We start from the raw sequence: 25166 nt of genomic DNA on the forward strand, positions 1-25166 counted from the left end.
AATATCTTCATCTGTAACAGAAACTTAGTTTACCATCTCTAACAAAATAATACAGTCCCTTTTTTAACTACTCTTTAATTTTCAAGTTTTACGTGTCAATTTATCAAGCCCCATCACATAGTTTCATAGAGAAGCATGGGTATTTAGCTAATAGAAAAATAAATTAGTAGCAGTCGATTCAAGTAGAATGACATGTCCAAAGAGAATAATTTCCAGGTTAGGTATTTGTTCTGCCGGCGTGTTTCAACCGCCCGTAATTACAGGGTAATTAGTCCAGGAAGACACACACCACACAATAAAAGAAAAACCCAAAAGCTTTTATAAACAGAAAAACAAACAGCTCCCTTTTTAAATGTCAAAGGGATTTTCTGGTACACACAAAGCACAGGTTAAATGCAATCCAATTGCTCACCCAATAACTGTGAAATTGAGTCCAATTCTAAAGTCCAGAGAGTCCACACACAATCTTGAACAGCACAAAAACCACGATCTTGAAACAATGACTCAGATAAACTGCCATGAGGCTAAAACATCAGGTTGCACTTTTATCTATAGCACTAATTACAGCAGCCCCACCCAACCACAGGTGGCCTGATTTTCTCTTGTAATAATCCTTCAGTTGTCGTCTCCTTTGCATCACTCTACGCATGCGTGGATGTGTCATTAATTCTTGTTCAGAATCCAAGGATGATACAGATGATTGATCTCCTCCTGGGCTGTCTGCCAAACTCCCCTCTTCCCTGTCACTCACACTTCCTTGGTCAGAGGGTGCTTCGTCGGCAGATTCCATCGGGAGCAAAACAGGCCTGCGGCATGTGGATGTTTCCCCCACATCCACCTGCACATTCCTTGGGGCAGGAGCTGGGCCAGAGCTAACCACAACAGGTATTACAATCCTATCAGTACAGGGAGATCCCAGGTTAGGAACATCCAACTTAGAGACAACCTGTACATACCCTGTTTCCCCGATAGTAAGACACCCCTGATTGTAAGACGTATCGGGGGTTTCAGGGGGGTCGGCTAATATAAGCCGTACCCCGAAAGTGAGACATATGTCTTACTTTCGGGGAAACACGGGGGTATTGCCGGGGGGGAGCCCGATGACGTCGCTTCCAAGCTCCCCGCGCGCCCTTCGCCTCGCCGCGGCGCCACCGCCTCTTCCCCGGCTTGGCAAAGCGAAGGACGGCGCTGGTCCGAAGCGAGCCGAGCGGGCGGCAGCTTGCAGCGAAGGCGCTCGTCCCAGCAACACAGTCCTGCCGAGGCTCGGCTGCAAGCGGCCAGCGAGGCCGACCAGCTCCGAGGCGAGCGGCTGGAGCTGCGCCCTCCTTCGCCCGCCTCCTTTCCGGCAGGCAGGTGGGGCTGCCCAACTGCGCAGAGCGGCTCCTCCCCTCCAGACACACGCTTCCCCGACACGCGTCTGTGGCTCCATGCGTGCACGCCGCTTGGAGCCCTGAGGTTGAACTTGGAAAAGGGCTCACGAGGCTCCTGTCCCGCGGCTGCCCTTCTGGACTCTGGGGAGATGCCTTCGGGAACGCGACCCTTTCAATTTTTTCCCAATGTAAGACATACCCCGAAAGTAAGACATAGTGGGGCTTTTGGGGGTAAAAAGAAAGTAAAACACTGTCTTACTTTCGGGGAAACACGGTATGAACTGGCTGTCTATTCCTAAAAGGGGAAGATGGCATTGTCCTTCCTCAACTGATGGCCTGTTGAACCTACACTGTGACTGTATGAGCCATGGAAGTCATGGGTTTTTGATAATACAGTTTTTGTTTTCAGTGGTTTTCAGCAGTTCATTAAGACATTGCGTGGCTTCGGGAGTTTGTCGGTTTGGGGAAGCAGAGTGTTATCCATCATTTTTAATAATAGGCAGTCCATTTGTAAGTACAAGTTCTAACATATATAAATTCAAGTTAGAAACAAAACTTATTCTTAACCGAGGGATTGCTTTGTGCTGTCTCAGTAACTGATGTTTTGTAAGCTTACACTAAATAGCTCTGTACACTTACCAATAAATAACTGTAAGTTGGATCATCTCATTGCAGTCATCTATTTAAAGTCATTTATGGATTTCACCATCTTTTTTTCCTATCTGCTATGGTAATTTCTTCTTCAGTTAAGTTATTAAATCATGGTATACATACGTAATTTTTGTCCTGTGAAGAAAAATCAAATTCACTTTTACAAACGTTCATTGTACATAGCCTTAATATTTTGCCATTTTCTTACCTGCTGTTTCATTTCAGCTAATGTTGATCATGGTTGCAAAAGCTAATATAAATTTCTTGATCCACATCTAGTGTGAACTTACTTTTGCTCACATATCCTTTTCTTCTCCATTTCAGCTGATTGGCTTCTTTTCTTAGATTTTTTTTCCACCTTAAACGAGTTAAGAGTAGAGGAGAGAGGGAGTCAGCCACTAAGCACATATTGGTAGAAACTTTCTACAAGTTGCCCCATGTTGGATTTTATTCCTTGTTTTTGTTTTGTTTTTTTGAGTTGGAAAGTTATTAAATGCTGTCTTCTTTTAAGATAAAGTCAAGATAGAAAACCCACCTCTAAAAAATTAGAATTATCTTCTTGTAGCATGCTCTGCAAATAGTTTGTTTAGGATTTTTATTTATTTTATTTTATTTGTTTAATCAAGCATGTACTCATTAACTTTAGTACAGCAGCTAAGAATTTCAGAAATATTTTTTTTCAAAATCCTATTGCACGTAACCAAATGCAAAAAAAGAATTACTAGTAATAATTGAGCTAATACAGTGCTATGCATTATATTTTTGAATAAATTATGTTTGGCTTTTGAAAATGTTTCCAAAGCACTAGTGTCATAAAGATCTTATTGGACTTATATAATTATAGATAACATCACTAAAATATCTCATGTGTATATTAGTGTGTGACTGTATCTTTTCTACTTGTCTACAATAGAGTATTGCAATAGCTTAGATTCAATTCCAAACAGATGTTTCAGTGAATGCTGTGGCACAACCTTAACCCCTGCTTTAAAGTAACCGTATACAATATTTCCCGAGGACATGTAGCTGCCCTACATATCTGCCATGTTATCCTAGGAAATAATGTGATTACTCCTAGTATATACTATTTATATCCTATTACAATATACTACTAGTATACTGTAACGAATGGCATGTTTTTGATAATGTTTTTGAGATGAACCTAAAGCATTTGCCAACTTTAATAGAGAGGAAGATAGTATGGAAGTTAATACTGCTGGAAAAAGAAATATTATTGGAATAATATGTATTGGTAATTAGATGTTGGGTAACAAAGATCCTTATTGTTCTAGGTCTGTTTTCTCTTCTTCTGAAACTTTTGCTCTAAATTTATTTAATCTTCAAGAATTGTTTCAAGTAATTGTTAATTAAAGTATTGAAGATTTTTTATCAAATACAGAAACCCTGATGAAAAAACCTTATTGATACTTATATGGAAGAATTGGGAAGCTAATCTCTTGACCTAAGTAATATAGCAAATAGAGTTCCAATACCAAATAAGGATCTAAAACACTATGTGAACACTAAGAGAGACCTATGCTGATCCGGTTGCGTGAAGGCAATTCCAGAGCTGTTCAAAAATATCTTATTCCATATCTAAGAATGAAGCAGACTATTTTATAACGGAACCATTCAATTAACAATAGTTAATTGAATTAATTAACATACAAAGTTAGAAATACTTTAACACAGTATTGAGAAGAACCATAAAGGTTTAATCCAAAATCTCATTGCATAAAAGAATTTACCATGAATACACACCTACTTCTAAAGTGACTGGAAGCTTGAACTGAAACAAAGATCTTCCTTTCAAAAGCTTCCATGAAATTAGAGAAACAGAAAGCTGTTTTATAATCAAATCAGGAAATTAGGCTGTGTAACTAAATATTTTTTATTGCAATTAGTATTGACTCAGCCACCCTGAGTCCATTTTGGAGAAGGGTGGCTTATAAATCTAATAAATTAAATTAAATTAAGTTAACCAATTAGCCCACCATTCACATACTAGTATATACAGGGAACTCATAAATATGATAAAGAGGGTATTAATCATTATTCATTGCTGTTCCTGAAAACTTGTTATCTATAGTCTGCGGAGAGGGGCGGCATATAAATCCAATAAATCTAATCTATATTATATAATACTATTGCTGGTTTCAGAGATAATACAAAATATTAGGAATAGTCAGCTTTGGTAACCTGATCTGCCATGAATGTATGAAATTCCCTTTCTAAATTGCATTACATAAAGAAGTACTTCTTGTTATGAGTGTTGAATTAATTTATCTATCTAGGTCTGTATACCAAATCTTATATACCTGTCACACCACTTCTTATTTGCTCCAAGCTAAAACCCCTTCCTTATAAGCCAATTGCTCTCATCTCCTCATCATTTATGGTCGCTTTTTTCCAGGCACTATAATACTGTAATCTTCAAGTATGGTGATTCTAATTGCACAGAGAACTGCCAAGTGCAGTCTTAAAATAATTAAATAAAGGTGCTAGTCTCTTGAGGTGTTATATTTTCAGTTCCTCTTCTAATAATTGCCAGACCACATGCCCAAAGTTAGTAGGAAATCATAATTCTTAAAAAAGCTCTCTTGACCTTTTAGAAAAGCAATTAGAAACTGATATATCTATTCTGAAGATTTAACTTGTATGCTTCTTGTTCTCACCTTCCTCAGTTAAATCAGGTTGTCCTCAACCTACAACCCTAATTGAGGTAAACCATTTCCTTTGCTAAGTAAGATAGTTATTAAATAAGTTTTCCACCTTTTTATTACCATTCTTGCCACATCTTAAGTGAATCACAGCAGTTGTTAAGTGAATCAATCGATCAAAAATAATCTGGCTTCTTCTATTGACTATCACAATACATGCCAAGTGCCAAGTATCTGGATTTTGATCACATAACCATGGGGATGCTGCTCTTATGAGTGAGAACAGGTCATAAAGTCACTTTTTTACAGTGCTGTGGTAACTTTAGTCACAAATCGTTGTATGTCAAGGACTGTTTCTAAAAACTGCCTGTTGACCTTAAGCAATTCAAATTGTGGCCCATTTTAACCTGGCATTCACTAGTTCCTATCCACCCACCATTTATCCCCAATCTCAGTCCTTACAGTAATTCTAAATGAGAGACATTTTTAAGTTGCCTCAAATCTATTTATTAATGACTGAATGCCAGTTTAGATCGCACTAGTAGTATATGCTAATGAGATTTTGTGCAATTATGCATTCATTTGCACTAGTTTACATTAAACTACATTTGTCATCTTGAGCCCATTCTCTGATTGGGAGTTATCTTTTAGAAACTTATAGTAATGTACAAGTCCAGATGATTTATAAATAAATTAAAAATTATTGGTCTCAACAATGATTCCTGGAAGCCTCTCCTTAAGCACCTCTCATTTTGAACAGTCCACTATTTCCCATTGATTCCTGTTCTTTGGTTAGTTTTAAGCCTGTCAGATCCTCTGTCCCATAGTTGCTAGGTTTATTCAGGAGCATTTGGTGAGATATTTTATCAGATTAAAAATATATATATACTAAAGATTAAGCAAATAAATGCTTAAAAGGTTAGTGAGTCAAGAATTATCCTTACAGAAATCACTGACTCCTTTTCAACAAATGCAACTTTTATAGGTATTTTTGTTCCCAAAACACTGAGCCTAGTGGCATAATTGTTAGAATGCAATACTGCAGGCAAACTGGTCTCACAACCAGGAGTTCGATCCTGACAAAACTCTGGGTTAACTCAGCCTTCCATTTTTCCAAGGTTCTTTCTACAAAAGAACTCATAAATGAAACAATCTCTTCCATCATTGTGGCTGTAGCAGGAAACAATTTTGGAAAGTATATTATTTTGAAATAAATTGTCAGTGGTGCCTAGGACCTGGCTTGGGACATGATTATGAAACTAATTAGAAACAGTGATGATAATACTATTTCATTCAACGAAGTAAAGACTGACATTTTTGAAAAAGGAAACATTCATTAAGAAAGCTAAAGACTCCACATTGACCTTTGTTCCTCCCGTCACTGTATAGTTTTCCTAGCAACAGTGCAGAACTGATTTGTTGTTGCTTTTCTTCCAGGAAGGTTTTTTCTTCCTTTTTAGTTTAACCTGCATCTTTGGAATTCCCCGAGATTTACCTATGCAGGTATTAACCACATTCAAACTGGCTTAATTTTTGAGTTCAGAGGAGATGACACAAATGTTACCAATTGCTGAAAATTTCTTCTCGTAGTTGTTGGTTTTTTTTAAAAAAAATCCTCTTTTTTTGTTCTATTATAGATATACTGTAATAAACAATAGTTTCTGAAGGGCTTGTGTTTGGAATGAACCTATTTCCTCAGTAAAGTTGCGAAATAGTCCATGAATAGGTTGCTACAGTCTGATCCGGACAGTTACTGAGTCTATGTTTTTTTGCCCACTCCTTAATGCCTCACTGCACATGCCCCAGTTTCCGACTCAGTCAGATCTGAAACAGTCGTCTCGGCAATTATCTCTCTAGCAAAACCATTCCTGGACATCAGAACTTCTGGATTCAGGTTTATTCTTTTCATATCTGCCACTCCTAATTATTCCCTATCCTTTTTTTAAAAAAAAGTGGCCTTTAAGGGACAATTCAAGGCGGCAAGTCCTTGGGATGCTCGGCAGTAGTTGGTTTGTCGCCACCGTGCCCTGTCAATTCCGGCCTCTGCGATCATTGGTGGACTTTGGGCACCTTCCCCATTAGACAAGCACGTCTCCAGCAATAGCCCTGCTTCCAGGCGCATGAATTTCAGTGGCCATTTTGGAGGCATTAAAACTAGTCCAAAGGAGGTTTCTTCGACTGGCTAAACTGACCTTTAGCCATTGGCAGCCCCACTGGCACTATTCTACCGTGCCTCGGTGTGCCTAGGGTCCTCTCAAAGCTCCCAAATTTGGAGTTCAGCACCCAGGCACTAAGCAGAGCACCGTTTCACTCAGTGATGGTTGCTTTCCCCCTGCAGTTAATTCCATCGGAGATTTCATTAGGCTGCCAATGAAGCCACTTGCTCTGAGTCCCCAGAGCCCTTTAAAGTGCTAGCCCTAGCTCACACCTTACTCACGACTGCAGCGCCCTTTGGGGAATCTTGGGTGACCACATTGTGCCCATGCCTTATCCAAGGCTGCGGCAATCATTTTAGAGCCCCGAGCAGCCATTTCGTATATCGGCCCCTTACATCTACCAGTCTTACAAGACTACACTACCCAAGTGCCATGTCTGGTTTCTTGGCTCTTCTCTCAGGCTCATACCAGCGGGGCTTATCAGACTCACTGTGTCTGATCAGAAGTCAAAGGCAGGCAAAAGGTCTAAGGTCAAGCCCCATCCGGCTAAAGCGCCACAGCCAGTTAAAGAACACAGGTCTGTTTGCAGTGATCACTCTGTCTATACTCCCTCCATGCAGGAGCATCCAGTGATTTCTTCACAGGTCTTGTAGACAGGTCTACAAGAGATCTCCAGAAGCCTTTCCTTGCATGACTTCCAGAGAATACAGACTGGCTGGAGGTGAGGACCCCTTTGCCTGCCAGGCTCCCACAAAGCCTCAACCTAATCACTCTGAGCCTGAACTAGTGGAAGCGCCTTCAAGTGCTGTAAGGTACTTCGATAACAATTTAAGCAACTTACCTGCAGGGGTCCAAACCCTTATAATAATAATAGAGTTGGAAGGCACTTTGAAGGTCTTCTAGTCCAACCCCCTGCTTCAGATCCTACTTCAGACCCCCTACTCCAGACAAGTGGTTATCCAACAGCCTCTTAAAAACTTCCAGTGTTGGAACATTTGTATCTTCCGGAAGCAAGCCGTTCCGCTAATCAATTGTTCTGTCAGGAATTTTCTCCTTAGTTCCAAGTTGCTTTCTCTTCTTGATTAGTTTCCACCCATTGCTTCTTGTCCTACCCTCAGGTCTTTTGAAGAATAGCCTGACTCCCTCTTCTTTGTTGCAACCCCTGAGGTATTGGAACAGTGTTATCATGTTTTCCCTAGTCCTTCTTTTCATTAAACTAGCCAATTCCTGCAGCTGTTCTTCATATGTTTTAGCCTCCAGTCTCCTAATCATATTTGTAGCTCTTCTCTGCACTCTTCCTAGAGTCTCAACATCCTTTTTACATAGTAATGACCAAAACAAAATGCAGTAGTCCAAGTGTGACCTTACCAAGGTATTACATAATGGTATTAACACTTCACATGATCTTGATTCTATCCCTATGTTAATACAGCCTAGAACTGTGTTGGCTTTTTTGGCAGCTACTGCACACTGCTGGCTCATATTTAAATGGTTGTCCACTAGGACTCTAATATCCCTCTCACAATTACTACTGTCAAGCAAGGTACCACATATACTGTACCTGTGCATTTTGTGTTTCTTGCTTAAATGTAGAACCTTACTTTTTTCACTATTGAATTTCATTTTGTTTGATAGCCCCAATGTTCAAGTCTGTCAAGATCCTTCTGTATCTTGAGCCTATCTTCTGGAGAGTTGGCTATTCCTGCTAGTTTGGCATCATCTGCATTTGATGAGTTACCCATCCATCCGTCCAAGTCATTGATGAAGATGTTGAAGAGCACTGGGCCTAAAACAGAGCTTGGGGTATTCCACTGCATACTTCCCTCCATGTAGATGCAGTTCCATTGAGCACTACACTTTGAGTGTGGTTGGTTAGCCAGTTTTGAATCCATCTGGTGGTATTGGTGTCTAACCTACATTTTTCAACTTTATCTACCCTGTTTCCTTGAAAATAAGACAGTGTCTTATATTATTTTTTGCTCCCAAAGATGTGCTATGTCTTATTTTCAGGGGATGTATTATTTTTTTTCAATGAAGAAGAATTCACATTTATTGCTGAACAACAAAAAAAGAATATTTATTATATACTGTACAGTAGTTGTCATCACAAACCAGCATAACCAGACAAACTGAATTCTATCAAGAATTTCTTACTACTACCATACCATTATGTACTACTACTGTGTTGGATGTGTTTTAAATCTGATTGATGCAGCGTTTTGGGATGCAATTTATGGACAGCAGTTTTATATATGTTCTGTTCAGGAATGCTGCGAAATGAAATGTCTCCTACATCTTACTTTTGGGAAATGCCTTATATTAGGCAAATCTACAAAACCTCACCTATGTCTTACTTTCGGGGGTGATTTATTTTTGGAAAAACAGGGTAGTAGTAAGTTATGGTCGACTTTATCAAATGCTTTACTGAAGTCCAAGTAAATTAAATCAACAGCATTCCTCTGATCCAGTAATTTTGTCACTTTGTCAAAGAGTGCAATAAGATTAGTCTGGCATGATTTGTTCTTGACAAACCCATGTTGGCTTTTGGTTATTATTTTGTTTCTGTTTGTTGATTCGTCCCTTCTTCATAAGGCAAAGGCAACTGTCTGCCTATCGAATGATGGATCCCTTCCTGATCCTGATTGATTATCTTTTCCAGAATCTTCCCTGGTGTTGAGGTCAGGCTGATAAGTCTGTAGTTTCCTAGATCTGTTTTCCCTTTTTTGAAGATGGGAATTACATCAGCTCTTATCTCCCAGGCCATTATCAAGGCCATAGCTGCAGGCCTCATATAGCAATGCTATGCATCCAGCATGTCAGAATGGTTGTCATATTATTCTAAATGCTCACCCGTGGTTAGCCTAACACCTTCTAGGGGCTCTGCATCCCCCTCCAGGGATGAGAAGGACCTTCTCACAGGGGAAGAGATATTGAGGGACACCAATCTATTTGATGATGAAGATGTATCCCTGAAATGCCTTCTTTTTCCCACTTATTCCCTCCTGGACTATTAAAGTCCCTTCTTCATAAGGCAAAGGCAACTGTCTGCCTATTGAATGATGAATCCCTTCCTGATCCTGAGTCCTCCTCTCAGCATAGAATCAGGCATTATTTTCTGAACCTGTGGCTGAATAGCTGTACATTCCGGCCGCTAAACTATTTCTGTCTCAGGACAAACGGGGCAGCATTAGGGATCTAGTGAGACTCAGGCCCAGGACTTGGTCCTGCCGAACTTCTGCTCTCACCTTCTCATGCCTTGGAGTGAACGTGGCATAAACTGAATGTGCGGAGGGCCCTATAAATTTATATCAACCAGATAGCACCCACGATCGAAGCCCCTCTTTATCTCCTTCCAACCTGCTTCAATGGGCACTAAAGTGTCATCCTCAAGCTTTGGCCATTGGGTCAGAGCTTGCATCACAAAACCTTATCAGGCACAGTCTCTCCTGGCTCCCAGACGGGTCACCACCCACTCCACTAGGAGCTCAGCTACCACTGTTGGCATGGGTCACACAGGCCTCTCTGGAAGACATCTGCAGGGCAGTCACTTGGAAACCCCTCCCCTTTCATTAAACATTACAAGTTAGACGTATTCGCCTCAGCAGAGGCTTCCTTTAGGGAAGAGTCTTAAGTCAGGTCCACTTAGCTTTGGAAGCTCCAGTCCTGACAGCTACCTGCCCTTAGAGATACCAGACTTTGGTACATCCCATTCCTGGACTATTTTGCAAGCTTACTGGAGACTAGGCATTGGCTTACCTGAACGCCTTTTCTCAGTAGGTTGCACAATAGTCCAGCCCTGCCCCTACTGAATGTTCATGGGACCTGGAGCTGCCTTATCTCTAACATTCTATGCAAGTCTCCTTTACAGCCATCGCTTCATTGAAAACTGGAGCATGTGCAGAGAGGCATGGAGTAGTGGCTGAAAAAAACATAGACTCAGTAACTGGGCAGATCAGACTGTAGCAACCCATTCTTGAACTATTCCACAACCTACTGAGGAAAGGTGTTCAGGTAAGCCAATTCCCATTCTCATTATTGAATTTATTTTCCATGTACGTATTATAAAAAATTACCTTGAGTTTCTAATTCTAATTGAGTTGCTTCATTTGCTTGATTGCGCAACATACAATTTAGGATATTCCACTAGAGTTGTTTCCACAATATTTAAAAAAGTACAAATATATCAAACCACTTGGGACACTTTATGACTTGCATTCTAAGTATACTGCATACTGAAATAGTTTAAAACTGAGTAGAATTCATAGTAACTATCAGAAACAACTTTCCATATTTATACAGTGCTGTCTGCTGCTGCATGAAGAGGAACATTAATCTATTCTAAGATTAGACTAGATTACTATGGGGCCATCATTTTGCCATTTATGATCTGCATATTCCTGATATAGATTTAGACCTTCTTCCTAGAAAAAAACTAATCTAATCAAAATCATCGTTACTGTCCCTATCTATCAATTATATTGTTGCTTAAACTCAGCTGGGATGATATTAGAGGTGTGAGACACTAAATATAAAATTTATGTTACATAATAAAACAGACTTGTTCCTGAAGAATATTTGTCTATAAGTTGATTAAAACATTGATTTGAATGTTTTTTAGCTTTTTAAAAAAATATGTATATCCCATTTTTGGTGAAATACTTTAGATGCCCTACAACCAGATTAGGGAAATAGTATTAAAGCTAATATTCCTAAAACTATCAGCACCAAAACTAACCAAAAAGAAGAAGCTGAAAAGGGAATAATAATAATAAAATGTAGAATTTGAAAACATTGTTGAAATAAAATAACTAAATAATTATCAGAACACTTTATAATATATCCCAGCTTATCTCATTGGTCCTTGAAAGCTGCAGACATGCTTCTATGGCCAGATATAATACTTCAAAATATCCCTTTTTGTGTTAGGTCATCTTGGAGAAAGTTGTAATATACAGTTATAATTGTTTTCATTAACCTCTGAGCAGGTCATTAGTGTTAAGCTCCTTTCAGGTCATTAGTGGTCATTAGTGTTAAGCTCCTACTTTCCTATTGCTGTTCAGTGCTTAATAATTTTCTGTTTGTCTTCATGTATTTTAACTGATCTAAAACAGCAAAGACTAATTCTGTATTACAAGTGCTAATTCCACTTACCTGCAGGGAATAATGAGCTGTCTTGTTAGGATCAAGATACAATTTTGGATATTGAGAAAGAAAAAAAGTAAAATTATTATGAAATTAACATAGGATATGGGTTTAATTTGCTAGACTTCTGAAATACTATGTTGTGTTTATTTACTAGTTTTATTAAAAACTAGTTTTTGTACGTTTGGGAGAACGTAGGCTGTTTTTGAAGGATTCAATTAGAGGCTGAGAAGTATTTTGTATGTACATATTTTTTGGGAGAAAATATAGTGTTCTATTATGCATGATTATAATAAAGTAATATTTAAAAACAGCATAAACCTTACATTTTTATATTTGTGCTTTGTATTTTTATTTGTATAGATTAGCATATTAGGACTTTTTGTTTACTGGTATATATCTTAGCTTATATAGAGAGCCATTAAATTATGATACACTGTCAATTTTTGCATTGCATTTCCTCTAAATAGGCAATATAATTAAATATTTGTTTTGAGTCCCTGAATTAAATTAGTATTTAATAATTCATTGGCACAGCCCTAGTTTTAACAGTGTTTCCAAAACTCCCATTACTTTGCTGTTTATTTCTATGAACGTTAACATTTTAAAAGTGTCCTGATGATGCACATTGTATACATTTTGTATATGAATTCAAATGTTTAATAAAACTTCAAAACACAATATTTCATTTTATCTAACAAAACATTTTGGGAACCTTTTTAAATGCCGTATGATTGTACTGAACAATTAAATACTAGGAAAATAAAAATATGGATATAACATATACTAAATGCATACTTTTTCTACAGACATTGATGATGCTCAAATCCTCCCACGTCCACCTCGCATCAGACATTTTTCACAGAGCGAGGAAGCGCCTAGTGAAGTTTTTGATGCGCTGAATGAGGAGCAGCCACTTCCAAGAAGTAGCAGCACATCTGATATACTGGAACCATTCACTGTTGAGCGAGCCAAAGGTGCAGTTCCTGTCATTGACGGTTCATCCCATCATGCTCCAAGCTTACAGAGTTCCACAGAGGCCTCTTCAATATGTAGATCCACTGAAAGTCACATTACCGATACAAATAGCAGAGAGTCCTCTCTGGAAGTCGGGGATAGCATTTATGATCATCTTTGTCAGTTGGTAGGCCCAGTAGAACTTGCAGATACAGCCTTTGAACAAAACGATTATGTTGACCTTGAAGGTGAAGATGATCTTCTTTCCTCTCTGAGAGAATATCTTAAAGAAAAAGAAGAATTTTTCAGTAGCATTGAGATAGAGAAGCATGAGTCTTCTCCTCATGAATTTGTTGCAGGAATAAGTGGGAGTGATAACTTGCCATTGGATGAAGTAGAGTGTACAGACCAGACTGTTGCAAGTAGTACTGTTGTTGCAGAAAATACCAATAATACAGAACTACAATTGGAACAAAATCAAACTGGCTTTATAAGTAATATTGCACCTACACAAGTAGACACTTCTACAAGAAACCAAGCTGATCATGCTAAACAATTAAACATTGATAAACACACCCAAAATCTGCTTGATCCCAGGTCAAGTATCCCCATTGACAAAGAAAGAAAGAGATATTTGTACAGACAAATTGCCACCGATATAGATGTATCTGTGGAAACAGTGTTAGCTGAAAAACATAAGAGTGCCCTCTTTAATGAAAAAATAACCAACACGGGTGTTATGCATGCAAAGAAAATGACACCTAAAACCTTAGTTAACCCTGAAATGCTTCAACTTACAGGCATGAGCAAAGTGACACCAGCTAAGAGAAGTATATCTGAAACAGTAACCCATAAGGCTAAAATCATGAAAATAGCAACTAAAAAGCGAAACAGTGTCCACGTTACTTTTAGGCCATCTACTGAATGTGTTCAGTTTTATAATCCTCTAGAGAACAAAGAGGCCCCATGGAAAGCGAGACTGCGTAAACTCAGTGGTTTCAGTAGTGGGATCAATAGCAGCAGCAGCAATACAAACACAAGCACAAACACAAGCACCAGCTCATCCTCTGGGGCTGTGCTGGCCAGACCTGGAATCTATAGGCACCTAGACGCAGTCAGTGCAACGCCTGCTAATAGTAAGCAGAATAAAGAATCAGGAGATGTTCCAGCATTCCCGCTGCAGAAGGAAAATGTTGGAATAAATCAAATGTCTAATCGTAGCCCACCTAAACCATCAAGTCAGGAGTCGGGACCACAGCAGGGCTCCCTGGGTGGTGTGTATAAATCTGTTGTACATGCTCTTTCGAAGCCGAAGGCAAATGTTTCCCCACAGAGGCAGAGCAGAGTGCCAGCAGAGGCTCCACTGAGGGATCTGTACAGTCATGTAATGGGCTATTTTGGAAAGAAAGCTGCAGGTGAGCACTAATACTGTGCACCGCACAAAAGGAGAAGAGGCAGCATCAGTTTGGCTTTATGCACCTAAAGCAAGCTGTGACAAAGCAATCAAAAGGCTTTGGGGTGATCAGTGCTTTTTCTTGTTTGGTTTTGCATGCGCAATGGCCAGCTGAATTTTTTCCCCCAAGTGTAAATTAAATGTGCAAACTATAAATTACTAATTATCTTTTTAAAAAAAACATTTAATGAATCACTTTGCTGCTGAACACTTAAGTTAGGGAAGAGGAAGAGACAGTAAATCTACAAATAGATTGTATCTTTGCCACGCTTTTCCTGGCATACTGTGGAGTGCAACCCTTTAGACACAATTGGCATATATTTGGTTTCTAATAGAAACTGTAGGTGTGATATCTCCAGTACTTCTCCTTAGTTATCACTTACTCCTTAGTTATCACTTATATCTGAACTAATTGCAGATGCAATTAGGTTCTTCCTCCTCCTCCTGAAAACAAAAATTTAAAGCAAATGTCAACATTTTCATGTTTGGATTACTTCATCATAACCCATCCAGTGTCGATTTTGACATTTTATTTGAGCTCTTTCAAAATACGCTTTGGCGCTTTCTTGGTGCATTCACTGAAATGAATGCCTCACTTTCATGGCAACATCTATCACTGCTTTTGTTTTCTGGAATCACAGAAGTGCATAAAGGAACCATGATAGTTCTTCTGGAGCTAACCGTGAGGCCTCTATGTACTAATAAAAATGGACAAGGCTGGCTGTCATTCTAATATCACCATCTTAGTTGACATGCTAAGTAACTTTTAAAAAAATAATCAGAATTACATTCATTTTCAGCAGTGAGGTAGGATTTTGGTGTTTTTTTGTTTTGGTTTTTTCGTATATTGTATGCTGGCATGATTAACAGAATGTTCTATAATGCATCCTGCATTGAGATGTTAATGCCATCTGAGGGCAGTCTTTGTTACCTTATCATAACAAATTACTCAATAATGCAACAAATTATGTCAGATCGATTTGTTTAATTATATTTAATGCATCTCCTTGTTGAAGATGTTTAGTTTGAATGGTAGGAATATTTAGAGAGGGTTTTAAAACTTTATTTAATGTCTTGAAAGTGTAATATCAAAATCAAATTTGTATCTCAGAGTAGCAACACATTCACTCTTTTTGAGAGAGACAACATTTAATTCACAAAAATAAACCAGAATATTTGGAACCTTCAAGGTTAAAATAACATAACAACAGGATGAGTAACAGTATAATGTATTGATCAGCAATGATATTCCATTTTTAACTATATTTTTCATGCCGTATTTTAAATATGCAGTGGTACATATAATTTGTGTACTCCAAAAAATGCATATAATGTCAACCTACCTGTTTTCATTAGGACACATTTGCACAGCTCTAGAGCATTATACATTCAGTGATATGAAGGAATGAAGCAAGCATTAACAACTTTAATAGTGCTTATCTGTAAGCTTTCTTGCTTTTTTCAAGGTCACACTGGAGATTGACTAACACTTGCTCAGTGGTGATGGGATGGGATGGTTTAATATGTGGAATAGCTGCACTAATTCTTATAACTAAATCTGTTTTTAAAGAACATTTTAACTGCATGTTCAGTAAATAATTATTTGTATTTAATTTATTTTATAGTGTTTTAAAAATATTTCTTGTTGAAAATGTTTTTTTACTATATACAGTCATTCATTTACTTTTAGCCAATAGGGAGGATATGAGCCAAAAGCAGATCTCTCTCTGTAATGATAATGGCAGTAGTAATGCAAATATTCCTGACCTCATGGATGAGTTTATAGCTGAAAGACTACGCAGTGGTAGCTCTTTGGTAAGCTTTTAGCTTTTTCTTTTATCTTAAAATATCAGATACAATTATGATTGAGTTGCATAATTAATTTTAACTGCAAATGCTAATGGGCTGGGAAATAAATAGGGAGAACTAGAGATCCTGATTTGGGAAGACAGATGTGATGGATATTATTATTATTATTATTATTATTATTATTATTATTATTTATTATTAATAATAATAATAATAATTAGATTTGTATGCCGCCCCTCTCCGCAGACTCAAGGCTGCTCACAGCAACAATAGAAACAATATATTACAAATCCAATAATTAAAAAATCATTAAAAAAACCCTTATTAAAAAACAAAACATACACACAAACATACCATGCATAACTTGTATAGGCCTGGGGGGAAAGGAGTATCTCAATTCCCCCATGCCTGACGACAGAGGTGGGTTTTAATGGAATGGAATCTTGGTGATGTGATATTCATGATTGACACAAGATATTGAATATCTTGTGGGGAGATATTCAAAAGGAACATCTCCCCACAAAGAAGGGGGATGTTGCATTGTTATGCAAAGAAAAATATGTGCAGAAATTCAGGTATCCTCAAATGCTATTGAAAGTATTTGGATTTAAAAAAAGAAATGAAAGTGATACTATCCTGAGGGTTTATTATAAGCAACCTAGCAGTCAGAAAATATGGATGAAGATTTTTTTGTCATCAGATGACCAAACTTTCAAAGAGGTACATATGGTAGTAATAACAGAGAATTTTGATTATCCTTACCTGTGATGAGAATCTAATAAGTCAGATGTCCAACTTAGGTTAAGTCTTCTCTCACTGAGATCTTTCTCAGAAAGTAGAACAAAAAATAAGAGTGTCAGCTATCCCAAACCTTCTCCACATGAACAGGGAGAAATTGATTGTAAAAGTAGCACTTTAAAGATGCTTTAGGAAAAGATAAGAATTGTGTTAATCTGTGGCAGCAAAAATAGAAAAGTAGGAGCAATTTAAAGAGGCCGGAATGGATTTATGCAGAACTCTATAAAATGCTGAAGAGAAAGAAAGAGGAGTATGAAAGGAGGAACATATGGCTAATGAAGCATGCAAGATATACAAAATTGAAGTAATTATGGGCTGTTTTAAATGAGCAGGGACTTGTGAGAGATACCAGAAGCAAATGAACAAATAACTGTAGATTATATCACAAATAAAAAGAAAACCAAAGATCCTATAGGTCAGTTGTAAGCAGAAAATGGCAAATTGATCGTAGTTTAACAGATTAACAGAATTGGAAGGGACGTTGCAGTTCATCTAGTCTACCTCCTGCTCAAGCAGGAGGCCCTCCATCTGCTGTACCTAGGATCGAACTCACAACCTCCTGATTGTGAGGCAAGAGCTCCATCTCTAGACCACAGCAGCTGGGTTGATTTCTGATGAGAAGGTAGAATCTCTTATCTCATATTTTGCATCTGTCTTTAAGAAAAGAATGGAACTCTCACTGATCATTTTTCTACTCACTGGAGAAAGGAGGAAATTGAGGCATAGATACCTCAAGCTACATTAATTAATTTAAATGAATTCAGACCAACAAAAATACTGAGAAGGCCCAGCTGGACTTCCTTTATTTTTGCTTGTAGATGTTTCATGTCTCATCCAAGAAGCTTCTTCAAATGATAACTGAAGAAGCTTCTTGGATGAGAAGCGAATGTCTTCAAGCAAAAGCAAAGCCCAGTTTGCCTTTGAAAAAGCACCTTTGGGACCAAAGATTTGAGGAAAACAGAAGTCTCTATCTTCAAAAAATGAAAGGAGGAGCATCCAGAATGCTTCAGACCTATGTGAATGATATCTATACCATGCAATGTTATTGTTATTATTAAACAGTATGTGAGCATTTGAATACATATGATACAATTAATAGGAGTCTGCATAGGTTTGTTGCAAATAAAATCATGCCAGACTATTTTTTCCATGATAGAGTTACTAGTTAGGATATTGTAAAAATGCCATATACATTATATACCTGGACCTTGGCAAAGCTTTCAACAAAATTCCTCATAATATTTTCCTTAATAAAATGGTTAATTATGGACTAGATGGACTCCTAATTGTTTGAATGAATACTCCCAAGGAGTGCTTGTTCATTGGTTCCAGGAAGGTGTTGAGATCACACAGTTCTCTACTGGGCCCTGTAACATATATGATTTTATCAATGACTTTGATTAGGGATTTGAAAGTCCCTTGTCAAGTTTGTAATCGACAAAAAAGTGGCAGAGATGGTTCATAACTTAAAAGCTTTGATCAGGTTTGGATGGTGGACTAAAATGAACAGGATGAAATTTATAGGCAGAAATATAAACGCCTCCATCTGGTTAGGAAAAATGAAAGACACAAATATAGGATGGCAAAGATCCGGCTTAGCTAAACTACTGTTCTTATCAGTTGAAACATGAGCCAGTAGAGATGAGCCTCTAGAAAAGGGAAATGCTTCCATGAAGTTCATTAATAGGAGCATAGAATAACTCATGGAATTATGAATCGTCCATTTAGAGTACTGTGTCCATTTCTGGGCCCCATAGTTCAAGGATAGTGATAGTGATAAATTAGTGAAAGTGATAAAAAGGATAGTGATAAATTCAAGAAATTGACAAGGGACCTGGAAATCATTTTATTGTTGTGTGCCACCAGAGTATCTTTTGGGGAGAGATAAACAGCTATATAAAACTGAATTAACTAACCATTCAGAAGTATCTTGATGCGTTTAACCTACAGAACAGTTGATCAGGGGAAATATGATAGTCTTTAACTATTTGAAAGGCTGTCACATAGGAGTAGTCTTGGATTCCATTGCCTCAGACCAGAATAAGAAGGTACAAGGCAGGAGCTTCACAAAGAACTTCTAGACAGTACAATTATCACTGGAACAGACTACTATATGTAGAGGTGACTTCTCCTGTCCAACAGAGGCTAGATAGTTATCTCAGATACGTTTTAGTGGATCCTGCACTAAGTAGAGGATTGGATAGAGTTCCTTTCAATTCTATGGGTTTATGAGAGAAAGTTCTTGTAGGGACAGTTTCGGGTACCAATGTCATAGTGCAGTGATGGTGAACCTATGGCATGGGTGCCACAGATGGCACGCGGAACCATATGTGCTGGCACATGAGCTGTTACCCTAGCTCAGTGTCAATGTGCATGTGTGTGCCAGCCAGCTGATTTATGGCTCACCTGGATGATCTAGGAGGGCATTTTCACCTTCTGGAGAGTTTCTTGGGGAATAGGGGAGGGCGAAAAACGTGCCTACCAGGCCCACCAGAGGTTGGGGAATGGGCTGTTTTAGGCCTCCTGAGTGCCTCCAGGGGGATGGGGGAGGCCATTTTCACCATCCCCAGGCATTGAATTATGTGTGTAGGCACTTGCGCATGCTCGATAGCACACGCACTTTCGGCCCCTGAGGAAAAAAAGGTTCGCCATCACTGTCATAGTGTGTCAATTTCCCCTTCTTTAAAAACTGATAATTGTAAGATTCTTGTCATTTCTGACTATATTCTTTTTCTTAAATTACCTGAAATACTATTTCAATTAGAATGTGGCAAGAAGAGGAAGCAGTCCAGGAAGCTTAGAAGTACCAAAAGATCTTCCTGATATACTGAACAAGCAGAATCAGATGCGTCCTGTTGATGACCCCGGTGTACCTTCCGAATGGACGTCTCCTGCCAGTGCAGGCAGCAGTGACCTTGTCAGTTCTGACAGCCACTCTGATTCCTTCAGTGCATTCCAGTATGATGGCCATAAATTTGAAAGCAAGTATACCCTCACTGAATCTTATATACAATGATGTAACGAAGAGTTTTAAGGAGAAAAATCAATTGCTGTTTGATTGGTATCACTTCATGGACAGGACGTCTTTGAATTGAGTGGAAGCGTGTAACTGAAATGTGTGGAGGGAGGCAGAATTCTTTATTTTCTCTGCAGACAATCTCCTACATATCTATATTCCTATCTCCCATGTTTCCAAAGAATGGCTTCAATCATCCAAAGCAGATGGGTAGGGTGTAGGTTGCTGCAGAAAGGGTAAATTGCTTATAACCATCTTCTTCCCCTATTCAGTTCATGTAAGCTTCTGCTCTTTGAAAATATTTTCAATCAATGTAGCAATAGATTGGGGTGTAAATCTAAATTTAAATAGGTTAATAAAAGGAAGAACCTTTTATCAAAATGTATAGTTTCAGAGCAGGAATTTCTGTGTAATAGATTTATCCTGCCTATGGGTAATACATATTTAAACAGCTATTTTAAATAGTGTTTTTTGTACTACATGAGTTTATTTGTTTTTCAATAACATTGCTATTAATGTTTCAAGCTACAAGATACATATGGCATCCAATAAGTGAATATTCAGCCAATAGAAAAAATGATACGAGCATGTCCTTGGGTATATATATGTCCAAACAAACTCTTTATCAATCAGGAACAGAGATGTAGCCCTGATTATCTCTTGTTACAACAGCATGAATTCACGATAATGAGTTCCTTGGGCTTATTTAATCAGGACCAATCCTAAAGAATTACCTTAGTTGGGGAAGGTCCTTATTTTTAGATGTACACGTGTTAAGTACATTCAACATTTTATAGCTGAAATGAAATTTCCCTTGATGAGATCCTATCTTGGGCCTTCTTTTTTGTACTTCTCAACAGATCTTTCTCCAGTGGCTAAACTTTCACAATCTTGCTTTTACACATAGATAAGCCAACTGCAAGGGAGCCAGTCTGATGTAGTAGGTAAGGCATGATGATAGGAAGCAGGAGACTAGAAATTCTAATCCACTTTTAGGTACAAAGGCAGCTGAGCGAATTGGGCCAGTTGCTCTTTCGCAGGCCTCAGAAGGAGGCAATGACAAAACACTTCAGAAATTAAAACTGCAAGTAAGAGCGCATTGCCAAAATAGTCCCAGCTTATTGTTTTCCAGGAAAAATAAATGTTATTTGTAGAACTCAAATGCAACCTTTTTTGTTCCTTTGTCTACTCTGATATACACCATATCTCTAAATATAGATTATAGTTCTTTGGCAGTTACCCTTGACTGTACATCTTAATAACATTACAACAAACATAAAACAAAAAGTAGCAATATAACTGTTTCTGTGAAAGGTTCAGTGTTGGCTGTTTTTATAATGGTAATGTGTTTTTAACTTAGGTCTGAACAATTGCCTTTTTTTTTTTTTTTTGGTAGATTTCAGTTTATGCCCTGAAGGTGGCACAACAACTTCTGCTGAATCTGATACAGGTTCCGGCCCTCAGCAGAGTGCTGAAGAACAAGAAGTGGCTAGTTTGACTACCCTCCACATTGACTCTGAAACCAGCAGTCTTAATCAACAAGCCCTATCTGCTGAAGCAGCTACAATTACAGGTGAAATAAAGGGGTAGTAGGGGAGAGAGGGAATATTATTATTATTATTATTATTATTATTATTATTATTATTATTATTAGATTTGTATGCCGCCACTCCCCGAAGTGCACAAGTCAAAAAGTGGTCTGTATCCACAGACCCTTCACCTCTTGGACATAAATTGTTTCAATTTCTACCCTCAAAACAACACTGTAGAGCACTGCACATCATCATCTGCTTAACACTAATTCCCACAACATTGTCAAATAATTTACTAAGACTGTATTACTTTTATGCTTCTCTTCCTTACTAGTATCTATCTCTTTCCACTTATTACTATAACCATGTTGCTTGTATCTTTCAGTTTATATTGTTTTTACTTGTTTACTAGTACAATTTGATATCTTATTAGTAACCTTGACTATCACTAAGTGTTGTATCTTTTTATTCTTGATGAATGTATTTTATTCCCCTGATGTATACTGAGAGCATATACACCAAAGACAAATTCCTTTTGTATCCAATTACACTTGGCCAGTAAAGAATTCTATTCCATTCCACTCCATTCTGTTCGCACTTTCAATTGCAGTCAGAAGCAAATTAGGATGTAGTCTAGATCTTAAAACAAAGGTGCAATATGGGGATAATGAGGCATATCTATATTTGCCCCTATTGCTGCATTCTGAATTAACTGAAGTGTCCAGATATTTTTCAAGAGAAGAGCAATATAGAGTGCAGTGATCTATTGGGAGACAGCCAAAGTATGCATGATCATATATAGAGCCTCCTGATCAAGGAAAGGATACAATTAAGGAATAGCATAAAGCAAAGCATCATCTGACCACAAGTGCTCTTTAACCAACAGCCCAACAGCAGAAGGACCCCCAAACTGCACAGCCATTCTGCCTGTGGTAGTATAACCCATATAGAACTAAGGACCCAAGATTCCTAAAAATCCAAATCACTCCATATTGCTAGGCTTGTGTTGAAATCTGTTTTCCCCATCCAGAACACACACACATTCCATCCCATAACCTCCAGGCACTAACAGAAGCATGTTGTTGGGCTGGAGCCATAGTTCCCTCTAAGCTGAGCAGTGAGCAATCGCTCACTTAAAAATCATCATCAACTCAGAGTTTTCCAAACCTGCCCAGAAGCCAAGAGGGAAAGAGTGAGAAGGAAGGAGAGATAGAGGAAGAGAGGAAGAGAGAGAAACAGATAGAAAAAAGAGAGGAAGGAAAAGAGAAAGAAAAAGAATGGGAGTAAGGAAGAGAGAAAGAAAATCAAAATCTAGTTTGAAACTAGCTCAACTATTTAAGTGGCATTTTGATATTGATAGAGTTGCCCTATTATGAGCTCACTGTTATAGACACACAGTACAGTATTTTATTTTGAAATTCTCTGAGGCAAAACAGGGTGGGTTTTTTGTTTGTTTGTTTGTTTGTTTGTTTGTTTGTTTGTTTATTATTTCTGTGCCGCCCAGTCCCGAAGGGACTGCCGCTCAGACACTATACTTTTCCGCCCACCCCCCAAAAAAATTAGAGGGAACACTGGCTGGAGCAGAGATATACAGCTGAGTATTGTAAGATTATTAATGACAGCTCACTCTGTGCCATCAAATGACCTCACTCAAAGGCTTCCTATAGATATTAAATGGAGATAGCAAGAGTATTGAGCCCTGAGGCACTCCAATCAAGAGGATATCTAATGTAGAACTGTTTCGTTTCCCTGTCCCACATCAATAGTAACTGATCTCAGTGGAAGGAAGAGAATTGGCATAAAACTATATTCCAACATTTCTTAGAGACAGTAGAGAAGAATACAGAAGGCTTCTGAGAAGATAAAGAGAACAAAAATTGATGCAATTAAAATTATTCAATATACAGTGATCCCCCGTTTATTGCGTCCCCAACCATTGCGAACAGGGTACTTCGCTATTTTTCAACCCGGAAGTCAAAATACCATCTACGCATGCGTGCCCGGGGCACGCATGCGTAGATGGCAACCGGGAGATCAGCTGCTGGGCGGCTTCCCTGAGTCTTCCCCCTCTTGCTGGCGTCAGCGAGGAGTTTCCCCACCGCCCACGCAAACTCCTCGCTGCCGCCCGCCCTTCGCCCGCCCACGCCGTTCATTCTCGCCGCTTTTGAGCTGAGTCCGGAAGCGAATTCGCTCCCGGACTCAGCTCGAAAGCGCCGAGACAAGCCGTTCCTTGCCGCTTGCTATCGGCGCTTTCGAGCTGAGTCCGGGAGCGAATTCGCTCCCGGACTCAGCTCGAAAGCGCCGAGACAAGCCGTTCCTTGCCGCTTGCTATCGGCGCTTTCGAGCTGAGTCCGGGAGCGAATTCGCTCCCGGACTCAGCTCGAAAGCGCCGAGACAAGCCGTTCCTTGCCGCTTGCTATCGGCGCTTTCGAGCTGAGTCCGGGAGCGAATTCGCTCCCGGACTCAGCTCGAAAGCGCCGAGACAAGCCGTTCCTTGCCGCTTGCTATCGGCGCTTTCGAGCTGAGTCCGGGAGCGAATTCGCTCCCGGACTCAGCTCGAAAGCGCCGAGAGCCAGCGCCCCCCGGACCCCCAACCCGGGTTTGGGGGGCTGCTAGGAAGCCCTCCATGCCGGCGGCAAACAGCCGCGCCGCCCCCAATCTTTGGCTCCTCGCTAGCGCTGTGGGAGTAAAAACACCATCTGCACATGCGCAGATGGTGTTTTTACTTCCGCAGCGCTACTTCGCGAAAACCCGCTCGTTGCGGGGGGTCCTGGAACGGAACCCTCGCAACGAGCGGGGGATCACTGTAATGAATATCATGTTAACATACTATATTTTGATAAATATTTACCTCATTTATCATTACTAAGTACTTTTATTATTAGATCAGTGTTAAAAAGCATGTTGATGGTTTATAAATCAGAATAAATGTTATATAACTATTCATTTTATTCTGATAGTTAAAATTCTTTTACAGGTTCCGAAAGTGCTTCACCAGTTCAATCCGCTCTTGGATCACGATCCCAGACGCCATCACCTGCTACTTTGAGTGCAGATCACAATGAACAAAAGGACCTGCAATTGGATGAGAAGCTCCACCACTCTGTTTTACAGACACCGGATGATCTAGGCAATGCCTTGGATAGCAAGCTTAAGACTACTTTTTCTTTAATTTGTTATTTAGTACAGACTATTTTAAAAAATCTTGTATTTGGAGCCAATTTTGGAAATTGTATCAATAATAAAGAGGCCTTCATTCTCTTAAATAAAGCACATTTTTATTTTTAAGTTAGTGATTGACTGAAGCTACATAGCCCATTTATATATCTAAGTGTGCAAACTCAAGATAGTTTAGAACAATAGAATTCTCTTTCCTATCATGAACTAACTGCCACATGAAAATGTACTTTGCTTATATTGACTGTCCCATTACTCCAGCTTTCCTCCAGATTAGTGGGGCTAATAAATTGCCTATCCTATGTATGCTAATTTTAGTTGGACTAAACAGGAGCATGTGGACCTAAGGAAGCCTTAAATACGTTACTATGATTTCTAGGTAATTTCTAGTGGATATAGTCTATAATATTGCATTTGGACATTTCCCTGCTATGCTGCTGCCAAA

The 25166-nt window shown here is 38.9% G+C and overlaps 1 protein-coding gene across 7 annotated transcripts in view; it reads left to right on the forward strand.

Moving 5' to 3' along the window:
- RALGAPA1 (Ral GTPase activating protein catalytic subunit alpha 1) overlaps positions 1-25166 on the forward strand; it is a 141094-nt gene that overhangs the window by 40434 nt on the left and 75494 nt on the right. For 4 of the 7 annotated variants that reach the window (XM_070755479.1, XM_070755460.1, XM_070755469.1 and 1 more), the window contains 5 exons: positions 12789-14351; positions 16080-16204; positions 19761-19977; positions 21409-21585; positions 24522-24674. In XM_070755479.1, the coding sequence (XP_070611580.1) occupies positions 12789-14351; positions 16080-16204; positions 19761-19977; positions 21409-21585; positions 24522-24674 (2235 nt within the window). The remainder of the gene's footprint in view (positions 1-12788; positions 14352-16079; positions 16205-19760; positions 19978-21408; positions 21586-24521; positions 24675-25166) is intronic. The other 3 variants (XM_070755496.1, XM_070755513.1, XM_070755505.1) reach the window with 1 other exon arrangement.

This window comes from Erythrolamprus reginae, chromosome 1, assembly GCF_031021105.1.
Source record: "Erythrolamprus reginae isolate rEryReg1 chromosome 1, rEryReg1.hap1, whole genome shotgun sequence".
Lineage (NCBI taxonomy): Eukaryota > Metazoa > Chordata > Lepidosauria > Squamata > Dipsadidae > Erythrolamprus > Erythrolamprus reginae.